Genomic DNA, 12,282 nt, shown 5'->3' on the forward strand with positions numbered 1-12,282 from the left:
AGTTATCCTTAAGTGTTGAAATTTAACTGAAATGTGATCCCTGTTAAACATAAGAGTAGGAAGAAGAGAGGGAAGAGATATATAATTTGGGACATGCTCAAGCTGACTTGCCCCAAATGGTAGAGTTAGAAACATACCAGGGGACTCCAATTTAATCCCATCAAGGTGGCATGTACCAATGCCATCTCACTAGTCCAAGTGATCAATTTCAGTTCACAATTGATCATAATGAAAGGACTAAGAGTCAAAGGGAGCACATAAGCAAGTCTAGTACCTGCTAACACTAACCAATAGAATAAATAAAGGGGAGAGTGATCCAACATGGGAAGTGAGATACTTAGCAGACTCATAGAATGGCAGATGTCCTAAATAGCACTCTGGCCTCAGAATCAGCCCTAAAGGCACTCGGATCTGGCTGAAAAGCCCATGAGAGTATTTCAGGCATGGAAAGCCAAGACACTCTGGCAAAAGATCTCTGTGAGTGAGATCTCAGTGGAAAGAACAGGTCTTCAAAGAAGGAGGTACCTTTCTCTGAAGGGAGGAGAGAACCTCCACTTTGACTATGACCGTGTCTAAACAAGATAAGAGTCGGAGAACTCAAGGGGCTTCCATAGCCTTGGAAACTCATGACTGGAGCATAGGGAGATTACTGATGCCATAGACAGGAGTGTCAATTGGTAAAGTCAACAACAGGAGTTACTGTGCACTTACTCCTCATGTAGGATCTCTGTCCTTAATGTGCTGTGCATTGAGATTTAATGCTATAACGAGTACTCAAATAATATATTTCACTTTGTGTTTCTATGGGGGTGCAAACTGTTGAAATCTTTACTTAATGCATACTAAACTGATCCTCTGTAAAAAAAAAAAAAAAAAAGAAAAGAAAAGAAATTATCAACTCCCAACTTGACTCTCACTGGGATTAAACATGACAATAGGTCTGATCTGATTTCATCATCATTTAAAAAAAAATCATCTATTATTTTTCACTTTGTTTCTGTGTGGGAGCAAACTGTTGAAATCCTTACTTAAGGTATACTAAGCTGATCTTCTGTATATTAAGATAATCGAAAATGAATCTTGATGTGAATGGAAGGGGAGAGGGAGTGGGAAAGGGGAGGGTTGTGGGTGGGAGGGACGGTATGGGGGGGAAGCCATAGTAATCCATTATTCGTACTTTGGAAACGTATATTCATTAAATAAAAGTTAAAAAAAAAAAAAACGAAAACGAGCTCTTCATTTTACTGATACTTCATTTCATTTTTGTTCTCATTTTTCTTTCCTCCTAATTTTGATTTTGGATTGTTCTTGTTTTCCTATGTTCTTGAAATACATTGTTGGATCATTTATTTTGATGTCTTTCCAGTTTCTTGATTTACACACTAACTGCTATCAACTTTGCTCCTAACACTGCTTTTGCTGTATACCGTAGGTTTTGCTAAGCTGTATTTATCTTCATTCATTTCCAGGAATTTTTGTCTAATTTCTGTGGCCCACTGTGCATTCAGGAGCATGTTCAGTCCTTCTGTGCTCACGTGTCATGCTGCTGGAGTTGATATTGCTGCTTCCCATCATCATTCCATTGTGGCTGGAAAAGATACCTGGTACAATTCCAGTGTTTGATTTTTGAGACTAGCTTCATAGCCTAGAGACAGTGCCATGTACTAATGAAAAGTATATTCTGCCACTGTGAGATGAAATATCTGTAGACAGCAATTAGATCCATTTAGTCAATAGTGTAAATCAGCTCCATTTCTAGACCTTTTGTCTAGTTGGTCTGTCCATTGATGACAGTGGGGCATTAGACTCTCCCTTAAGATCCATTAACATGGGCTGGCACCACGGCTCACTAGGCTAATCTTCCACTTGCGGCGCCAGCACCCTGGGTTCTAGTCCCGGTTGGGGCACCGGATTCTGTCCCAGTTGCTCCTCTTCAGTCCAGCTCTCTGCTGTGGCCCAGGAGGGCAGTGGAGGATGGCCCAAGTGCTTGGGCCCTGCACCCACATGGGAGACCAGGAGGAAGCACCTGGCTCCTGGCTTCGGATCAGTGCAGCATGCTGGCCGTAGCGGCCACTTGGGGGGTGAACCAACGGAAAAAGGAAGACCTTTCTCTGTCTGTCACTGTCTAACTCTGCCTGTCAAAAAATCCATTAACATTTGTTTTAAATAGCCAGGTACCCTAGCGTTAGGAGCACATACATTGACTATCTTCCTGTTGAATCAATCATATAATCATTATATAAAATACCCTTCTTTATCTCTCAACGATTTTTGTGTTAGTAGATTTTGTCTGATATTAGGATGCTTACTCCTGCTTTTTTATTCTTTCCCTTAGCATGAAATATCTTTGTCCATCTTTTCACTTTCGGTCTACATGTATCTTTGTTGGTGAAGTGTGATTCTTGAAGGCAACAAATAGATGAGTCTTACTTTTTAATCCACTCGGCCAGTCTACCTTTTAACTGGAGAGTTGAGGCCATTTACATTCAAGGTTATTATTGATAAGGAATGACTTGGTGCTGTCATTTTTCCATAACTGTTCCTATTGTTTTGGATTTCCTCTGTGCGTTTACCAGGAGGGTTTCTGTCTTCACTTTCTTTCATGATGCTGATCATCTTCCTCCGTTTCTGTGTAGCACATCCTTAAGTATCACTTGTAAGGCTGGCCAGGTGGTGACCAATGCTTTCAGTTTGTTTGCTTTAGACAGTCCTTATTTCACCTTAATTTATTCCATTATTTAGTGAAGCCATACCAGAAACTGTTCAAGAGATGTTTGGTTATAGCATAATACTGAATTTTAGAAGCTCTCATAACGCACAAAGTTAGTACTCAGCCTTCTGAGAAGTCTCTCAGAGATGGAGAGCAGGGGCAAAGCACAGAAAGACGTTGACTTCTGCTTCCTTGGCTCCCCTGATAGGTCTCAGCTTGACTGCGCTTTTAGCCAAGTTTGATCGACCTTGCTGTCTGACGTAGCATCGCCTGCAGTTTGTTGCTAACCCTGAGTTCACATGTGATGCTGTTTAAAGTTGCGTGAAGCTAGTGAGCGCTGTGGCTCACTAGGCTAATCCACCGCCTGTGGCGCCGGCACACCAGGTTCTAGTCCCGCTTGCTCCTCTTCCAGGCCAGCTCTCTGCTGTGGCCCGGGAGGGCAGTGGAGGATGGCTCAAGTGCTTGGGCCCTGCACCCGCATGGGAGACCAGGAGGAAGCATCTGGCTCCTGGCTTCAGATCAGTGCAGCGCCAGCTATGGCAGCCATTTGGGGGGGGGGGGTGAACCAGTGGAAGGAAGACCTTTCTGTCTCTCTCTCTCTCCCCCTCACTGTCTAACTCTGCCTGTCCAAAAAAAAAAAAAAAAAGTTGGGTGAAGCTGCTTCTCTGGACGAAGCTGGACGGAAATGCCGGAAGTGGAAACTACTGTGCATCTGTGAGTGATGCAAGCGAGACTCGACTCTGGGGTCTCGTCCTCCCCCAGCTGTCACTCACTCCTTGTCGTTGCAGATTTTCTTTCCTCTGGAGAGTGCAGAGCTCACAGTTCTGGGACAAGATGGCTGATTCTTACTTTTCTGACTTCGGCTTGTTGTGGTACCTGGAAGAACTCAAAAGGGAAGAGTTCTGGAAGTTTAAGGAGCTCCTCAAGCAAGAACCTCTGAAGTTCATGCTCAAGCCAATCCCCTGGGCTGAGATCAAGAAGGCCACCAAGGAAGAGCTGGCGAAGCTGTTGGAGAAGCACTACCCCGGGAAGCAGGCCTGGGAGGTGACCCTGAGCCTCTTCCTGCAGATCAACCGGAAAGATCTCTGGTTGAAGGCCAAGGAGGAGATGAGAAGTGAGTGCAGGGGGAAGGGCTGGGACTGCGCGTACGGTTGGTTTGCTGTTGCCACCTGCTCATGAAGGTGGCATGCTTGTTGAATGAGCGGCATCCGAGAAATGGGAGAAGAGTGGGAAGTCGGTGCTGGTCACGGACTGCGGTGAGAGGGGACATCTAAGGCTCCCCCTCCCCTATGCTGCCCCATGCTGAGTTTCTGGAAGTTGGTGTCTGATTTCCAGGTCTGCCAAGATGGAGTTTTAGCATGGTGTCATGCCATCCCTTTGACCAGCCACGCACAAGGGCCTATGCAGGATCCTGAGGTTAGGAGATAATCAGAGTTGGTCGTGAAGTCAGTCAGTCTCTGGAGCATCCGTCACCCACAAGTGTCTCCTTGGCTGTGACAGCCACAGAATCTGCTTGATGTGGTTCTTTGTCCTGGGCTGCCACTGGCTTGCAGGCAGGGTCAACCTTCTCTCCCACGGGACTGCACAGTATCAGAGGATAGTTTTGGTTGTCATGATAAAGAGCGGTGCCACTGCTTTCTGGGGGTAGAGGCCAGGGGTGCCTCTCTACATCCAGGACAAGCCCCACAACAAAGAATTGTCCAGCCCCACGTGTCAGTTGTGCCCTCACTCGGTCACACTGCTTCGTCCCCTAAGACGCACAGACCCACACACGCGGTCACACCAGGAGAATCTTGCGATGGCCGCGGTTGACATTGGCAAGAGGCTTATAATTGAGTATAGCTCACAGACGTGGGAATGACAAACATAAATCAGACACAGTTACGGTTCTCAGAGTGCAGGTACAGCTCTCTGGGTAACAAGGGGACCAGAAGTCTGGTTTGAACCAGCTTAGTGAGGCAAAGAACCTGACAGCCAAGCTCCAGGTAGGCTTGCTGGACAGTGGGCTCAGCGGAGAGCAGCCCACAGCAGCCAGGCCCCACAGGCCGGGGCACTGGCCTTGTGTTTTTCTGTGTGTGTTGCTGGCCCCTGCTTGACATGATGTGACAGGCTGCTGGCTGAAGTCCAGGCAACCTTCTGTCGGCTATGCACACCCGCACACCTGTGATGGATAAAAGATTACTTGCTCAACATCTCTTGCCTTGGTGTTCCCCGGGCTGGGAAAGGAGAGGAAGTGGGATCAGGGTCCTGTCAGGTGGGAAAATTCTAGAAAACAGTGAGGTAGAATGGGGGTCCTGGGCAGCAGGTTGACATTGCCTGGGGTAGGTGAGAGGAATGTGCTGTTGATACCCGAGCATTGAACAGTGGCAAAGCACAGAGTCAGGGTTTGTTCCCTGGTGATCAGAACTCTGATAGTTTCACTTTCAGAACTCACTCGTGTTTCTTGGTGCCCCGACACGTGAGCAGCTTTAAACGTGGTGTGTGCTTGTGAGGAAGGCGTATTTGTTGTCAGCCTGTTGTCAGCCTGTTGTCCATCTGTGTCCAGAAGACCTACCCCATAGGCTTTGTGGTTTAGATCTTCCATAGTCTTTATTTTTGTCATCCTGAAAATGTCGAGATCTGGTATTGGTGCGTCTTTCTAGTCACCTTCCACCTCTGGTTTCCGTGTGACTTGTGCATTAATATTCAGAGTTCCTATGTCATTGGGAAAGTGGCTCTTCATAGTTCTAAAGTGATTTTTTTTTCCTGTCTTGGTGCTTTTTGCTTGACCCTGCCTCCTTAGGTTCTGTTTGTCTGGTAAAACCTTGGCCCATCTGTCTTTATTCAGCTGTCTTTGAAATACCATATTTAAAAAGTGCTTTTAGTGCAGTATAAGATTAAATTTTGCAGTATAGGCAAACCTGAAAATTTATTTTGTTGGTCAATCATCTACATTTTCTATACTAATATTTATTTTAGTTTTAATTGTGTTTTCTATTAAAATTATCATCTGGGTTATATAAGCATTTACAATGCATTTCTTGGTGTGTCCTCAAAATCTTTTGTTTTTCAAAGTCTATATTTTTAGTTACGTTTGTGTAAATAATTCTAATGGTTCTCTAAGTCTCTTTACCAGTTCTAAGCATTTTATTTTATTAAACATGTGTTTACTTTTTTAAAAGACAGTGTTGTGTCTTCCATCTGCTGGGTCACTTCCCACATGTCCACAACAGCCGGGGCAGGAGAGGCCGCGAGGGGCAGAGGGGCAGGAGAGGCCGCGAGGGGCAGAGGGGCAGGAGAGGCCGCGAGGGGCACAGGGGCAGGAGAGGCCGCGAGGGGCAGAGGGGCAGGAGAGGCCGCGAGGGGCAGAGGGGCAGGAGAGGCCGCGAGGGGCAGAGGGGCAGGAGAGGCCGCGAGGGGCAGAGGGGCAGGAGAGGCCGCGAGGGGCACAGGGGCAGGAGAGGCCGCGAGGGGCACAGGGGCAGGAGAGGCCGCGAGGGGCAGAGGGGCAGGAGAGGCCGCGAGGGGCAGAGGGGCAGGAGAGGCCGCGAGGGGCAGAGGGGCAGGAGAGGCCGCGAGGGGCAGAGGGGCAGGAGAGGCCGCGAGGGGCACAGGGGCAGGAGAGGCCGCGAGGGGCAGAGGGGCAGGAGAGGCCGCGAGGGGCACAGGGGCAGGAGAGGCCGCGAGGGGCAGAGGGGCAGGAGAGGCCGCGAGGGGCAGAGGGGCAGGAGAGGCCGCGAGGGGCAGAGGGGCAGGAGAGGCCGCGAGGGGCAGAGGGGCAGGAGAGGCCGCGAGGGGCAGAGGGGCAGGAGAGGCCGCGAGGGGCAGAGGGGCAGGAGAGGCCGCGAGGGGCAGAGGGGCAGGAGAGGCCGCGAGGGGCACAGGGGCAGGAGAGGCCGCGAGGGGCACAGGGGCAGGAGAGGCCGCGAGGGGCAGAGGGGCAGGAGAGGCCGCGAGGGGCACAGGGGCAGGAGAGGCCGCGAGGGGCACAGGGGCAGGAGAGGCCGCGAGGGGCAGAGGAGCAGGAGAGGCCGCGAGGGGCAGAGGGGCAGGAGAGGCCGCGAGGGGCACAGGGGCAGGAGAGGCCGCGAGGGGCAGAGGGGCAGGAGAGGCCGCGAGGGGCAGAGGGGCAGGAGAGGCGGCGAGGGGCAGAGGGGCAGGAGAGGCGGCGAGGGGCAGAGGGGCAGGAGAGGCCGCGAGGGGCACAGGGGCAGGAGAGGCGGCGAGGGGCAGAGGGGCAGGAGAGGCCGCGAGGGGCAGAGGGGAGGAGAGGCCGCGAGGGGCAGAGGGGAGGAGAGGGCTTCACCTGGGTCTCTCAAACGAGTGCCAGAAATTCAAGTAGCTGAGCCATCATCCACTGTTGCCAGGAGCCTTGGTAGGAGTCTGGGCTGGAAGCAGAGTAGACAGGACTTGCCTGGTGCTCCGAGGCAGCATTGCCCGAGTCCCAGCACTTCCCGAGGTGTTTGCTGTGACCCTGAAGCCTCACAGAGGGTAGCTGAATAAAACGTGCTTAGTTAACATGTGCTGCCCTGGGCCAAGCTAGAAATGCTGTGTGCTGTGGGCTTGCTTGTGTTCATTTGTGTCTTCTGAAATAGGTAACACCAGTCTCATTATTCTTTGTGTTCGCTGAGCCAGTCTTTGTCCTGCCTTCATTCTTTTTTTCCTTTTTATTTATTATTGAAAGTTTTATTTATTTGAAATAATTAGAGGGGAGAGGCAGAGAGGAGGAGAGGCAGAGGCAGAGGGAGAGAGGAGGAGAGGCAGAGGGAGAGAGGAGGAGAGGGAGAGAGGAGAGAGGAGGAGAGGGAGAGGCAGAGGGAGAGAGGAGGAGAGGGAGAAGGGGAGAGGAGGGGAGGCAGAGGGAGAGAGGGGGAGAGGCAGAGGGAGAGAGGAGGAGAGGCAGAGGGAGAGGGAGAGAGGAGGAGAGGCAGAGGGAGAGAGGGAGAGAGGAGGAGAGGCAGAGGGAGAGAGGGAGAGGGGGAGAGGGAGAGGGAGGGAGGCAGAGGGAGAGGGAGGGAGGCAGAGGGAGAGGGAGGGAGGCAGAGGGAGAGGGAGGGAGGCAGAGGGAGAGGGAGGGAGGCAGAGGGAGAGGGAGGGAGGCAGAGGGAGAGGGAGGGAGGCAGAGAGGCAGAAGGAGGGAGAAGGAGGGAGAGGGAGAGAGGCAGAGGGAGAGGGAGAGAGGCAGAGGGAGAGGGAGAGAGGCAGAGGGAGAGGGAGAGAGGGAGAGGGAGAGAGGCAGAGGGAGAGGGAGAGAGGCAGAGGGAGAGGGAGAGAGGCAGAGGGAGAGGGAGGGAGGCAGAGGGAGAGGGAGGGAGGCAGAGGGAGAGGGAGGGAGGCAGAGGGAGAGGGAGGGAGGCAGAGGGAGAGGGAGAGAGGCAGAGGGAGAGGGAGGGAGAGGGGAGAGGCAGAAGGAGGGAGAGGGGAGAGGCAGAAGGAGGGAGAGGGGAGAGGGAGAGGAGAGGGGAGAGGGAGAGGAGAGGGAGAGGGAGAGGGAGAGGAGAGAGGCAGAGGAGAGGAGAGAGGGAGAGGAGAGAGGGAGAGGAGAGAGGGAGAGGAGAGAGGGAGAGGAGAGAGGGAGGAGGAGAGGGAGAGGAGAGAGGGAGAGGAGAGAGGGAGAGGAGAGAGGGAGAGGAGAGAGGGAGAGGGAGAGGAGAGAGGGAGAGGGAGAGGAGAGAGGGAGAGGGAGAGGCAGAAGGAGAGAGGGAGAGGCAGAAGGAGGGAGAGGGGAGAGGCAGAAGGGAGGGAGAGAGGGGAGAGGCAGAAGGAGGGAGAGAGGGGAGAGGCAGAAGGAGGGAGAGAGGGGAGAGGAGGCAGAGGGAGAGGGGAGAGGCAGAGGGAGGCAGAGAGGAGGACAGGCAGAGGGAGAGAGGAGGAGAGGCAGAGAGAGAGAGGAGGAGAGGCAGAGAGAGAGGAGGAGAGGCAGAGAGAGAGGAGGAGAGGCGGAGGGGGAGAGGGGGAGAGGGGAGAGGGGGAGAGGGGGGAGAGGGGGAGAGGGGGAGAGGGGGAGAGGGGGAGAGGGAGAGGGGGAGGCGGAGGGGGAGAAGGAGAGGGGGAGGCGGAGGGGGAGAGGGGGAGAGGGGAGGCGGAGGGGGAGAGGGGGAGAGGGGGAGGCGGAGGGGGAGAGGGGAGAGGGGGAGGCGGAGGGGAGAGGGGGAGAGGGGGAGGCGGAGGGGGAGAGGGGGAGGCGGAGGGGGAGAGGGGGAGAGGGGGAGGCGGAGGGGGAGAGGGGGAGGCGGAGGGGGAGGGAGGGGGAGAGGGGGAGGGAGGGGGGAGGGGAGGCAGAGGGTGAGGCAGAGAGGAGGAGGGGGGAGGGGCAGGGGGAGAGGTCAGCAAGGTGGCACAGCGGGTAAAGCTGCAGCCTGTACTGATGGCATCCCACATGGGCGCCAGCCCCTGTCCCAGCTGTTCCACTTGCAATCCAACTTCCTGCTAGTGGCCTGGGGAAAGCATTCTCCCTCTCCCCCTTGTTCTCCCACCCCGCCTTGTTCACTATGAGCTCTGAGTTGACATTTAAAAGTCAATTGTTGGCCGGCGCCACGGCTCACTAGGCTAATCCTCTGCCTTGTTGCACCAGCACACCGGGTTCTAGTCCCAGTCGGGGCACCGGATTCTGTCCCGGTTGCCCCTCTTCCAGGCCAGCTCTCTGCTGTGGCCCGGGAGTGCAGTGGAGGATGGCCCAAGTCCTTGGGCCCTGCACCCCGTGGGAGACCAGGATAAGCACCTGGCTCCTGCCTTCAGATCAGCGCGGTGCGCCGGCTCGGCAGCCATTGGAGGGTGAACCAACGGCAAAAGGAAGACCTTTCTCTCTGTCTCTGTCTCACTGTCCACTCTGCCTGTCAAAAAAATAAAAATAAAAAAGTCAATTTTTAGAGTCCTGTTCTCACTCTGGGCCACTTCAATAATATAGATGGGTCTTCTAGAACATTCTCTAATGGTTTGATCTGCTCTTTGGTTTTCTTCCCCTGAAAGACAAAGAGCTGTGTGGACCTTCTCTCTCTCCCATGAAATCTACTTTCCTCTGTCGTCTCACGCCTGCTTTTCTTTTTTTTATATTTATATTTTGTTTTGTTTAATGAACATAAATTTCGAAAGTACAGCTTATGGATTACAATAGCTCCCCCCCCATAACTTCTCTCCCACCCACAACACTCCCCCTCCCACTCCTCTCCCCTTCCATTCACATCAAGATAAATTTTCAACTATCTTTATATACAGATCAATTTAGCGTATGTTAAGTAAAGATTTCAACAGTTTGCACCCACACAGAAACACAAAGTGTAAAATACTATTTGAGTACTAGTTATAGCATTAATTAAACACCTAAGAGTAATTGTGTATTAATTACAGAGTTCAACCAATAGTTTTAAGTAGAACATAAGAAATACTAAAAGGGTAAAGTATTAACTTCTTTTTTTTCTTTTTTTGTTTGTTACATAGTTATTTTTTAATCTAATAAATGTGAATTTACAAAGTGCAACTTTTGTATTGTTGGGCTTCCCCCACTCCAACCTCCCTCCCTCCTGTGGCCCTCCCCTCTCCCTCTCCCATCCCGCCCTTCATCGAGTTTCATTTTCAGTTATCTTCATATACTGAAGATCAACTTAGTATATACTAAGCAAGGATTTCAACAGGCTGCACTCACACAACTGCACAAGGTATAGGGTATTGTTCGACTAGTGTTGTTTTTAAGTTTCATAGTAGAACACATTAAGGACAGAGATCCTACGTGGGGAGCATGTACCCAGTGACTCCCATGTTGATTTAACAATTGGCACTCTTATTTATGACATCAGCAATCACCTGAGACTCTTGCTATGAGCTGTCTAAGCTATGGAAGCCCCTTGAGTTCACCGACTCTGAACTTGTTTAGTCAAGGCCATATCACAGTGGAGGTTCCTTCCTCCCTTCAGAGAAAGGGGCCTCTCTCCTTGAAGGCCTGTTCCTTCTTCTGGGGTCTTGTTCACCAGGATCTTTCATTTAGGTTGTTTTTTGACACTGTGTTATGGCTTTCCATGCCTGTGAGACTCTCATGGACCTTTCAGCCTGATCCAAATGTCCCAAGGGTTGATTCTGAGGCAGGAGTGCTGCCATTCTGAGTCTGCTGTGTGTCCTGTTTCCCCCCGCAGGATCATTCTCTCCCTTTTAATTCTATCCTTCATTAGTTGCTTACACTGGTCTTATTTGTGAAATCTCATCAACACTTACCCTATATTTTTGATCAGTTGTGTATTTATACTTATCACTTTACCAAGTGTGTTGGCATTGGTACCTGCCTCCTTGGTAAGATTGAGTTGAAATCCCCTGGCACATTTCTAGTTCCACCATTGGAGGTAAGTCCAAGTGAGCATGTGCCAACCTATATATCTCCTCCCTCTCTTATTCCCACTCCTATGTTTAACAGAGATCACTTTTCTGTTAATTTTAAACGCCTAAGAATGATTGTGCATTGATTACAGAGTTCAACTGGTGGTCTTATGTAGAACAAACAGAGCAACAACAACAAAAATACTAAAAGGAATAAAATAGTAAGTTGTTCCTCAACAGTCTAGACAAGGGCTGATCATGTCATTGTCTCTCATAGTGTCCATTTTACTTCAGTGGGTATCATTTTAGATGCTCGTTTAGTTGCCATCGATCAGGGAGAACATGTGATATTTATCCCTTTTGGACTGGCTTATTTCACTCAGCATGATGCTTTCCAGCTTCCTCCATTTTGTTGTAAATGCCTGGATTTCATTGTTTTTTACTACTGTATAGTGTTCCATAGAGTACATATCCCATAGTTTCTTTATCCAGTCATCCGTTGATGGACATTTAGGTTGATTCCATGTCTTAGCTATTGTGAATTGAGCTGCAACAAATATTGAGGTACAAATGGCTCTTTTTTTTCTCCCTTTTAATTCCATTTGGGTAAATTCCAAGGAGTGGGATGGCTGGGTCCTGTGGTAGTGCTATATTCAGGTTTCTGAGGACTCTCCAAACTGTCTTCCATAGTGGCTTTACCAGTTTGCATTCCCACCAACAGTGGATTAGTGTCCCCTTTTCTCCACATCCTCGCCAGCATCTGTTGTTGGTTGATTTCTGTATGTAAGCCAATCTAACCGGAGTGAGGTGGTATCTCATTGTGGTTTTGATCTGCATTTCCCTGATGGCTAGGGATCCTGAGCATTTTTTCATGTGTCTGTTGAACATTTGGATTTCCTCTTTTGAAAAATATCTGTTAAGGTCCTTGGCCCATTTTTTTTTTATTGGGTTTTTTGTTTTAATTCTGTGGTGTTTTTTGATCATTTTATAGATTCTAGTTGTTAATCCTTTATCTGTGTAGTTTGTGAATAACGTCTCCCATTCTGTTGGTTGCCTCTTCACTTTCCTGACTGTTTCCTTTGCTGTAAAGAAACTCTTCAATTTGAGGTAATCCCATTTGTTTAATTTATCTTTGATTACCCATGCCTCTGGGGTCTTCTCCAGGAATTCTTTGCCTGTTCCAGTATCTTGGAGGGTTTCCCCTATGCTCTCAATTACTTTCATGGTGTCGTGGCGCATCTCTAGTTCTTTGATCCATGTTGAGTGGATTTTTGTATAAGGTGTAAGGT

The 12,282-nt window shown here is 50.4% G+C and overlaps 1 protein-coding gene across 1 annotated transcript in view; it reads left to right on the plus strand.

Moving 5' to 3' along the window:
• Positions 1-3,540: 3,540 nt before the first annotated feature.
• LOC100349208 (NACHT, LRR and PYD domains-containing protein 9) overlaps positions 3,541-12,282 on the plus strand; it is a 42,498-nt gene continuing 33,756 nt past the window's right edge. Inside the window, exon 1 of the mRNA XM_070062676.1 lies at positions 3,541-3,830. Within this exon, the coding sequence (XP_069918777.1) occupies positions 3,545-3,830 (286 nt within the window). The 5' untranslated portion in view covers positions 3,541-3,544. The remainder of the gene's footprint in view (positions 3,831-12,282) is intronic.

Source organism: Oryctolagus cuniculus, chromosome 18 (genome assembly GCF_964237555.1).
Source record: "Oryctolagus cuniculus chromosome 18, mOryCun1.1, whole genome shotgun sequence".
NCBI lineage: Eukaryota > Metazoa > Chordata > Mammalia > Lagomorpha > Leporidae > Oryctolagus > Oryctolagus cuniculus.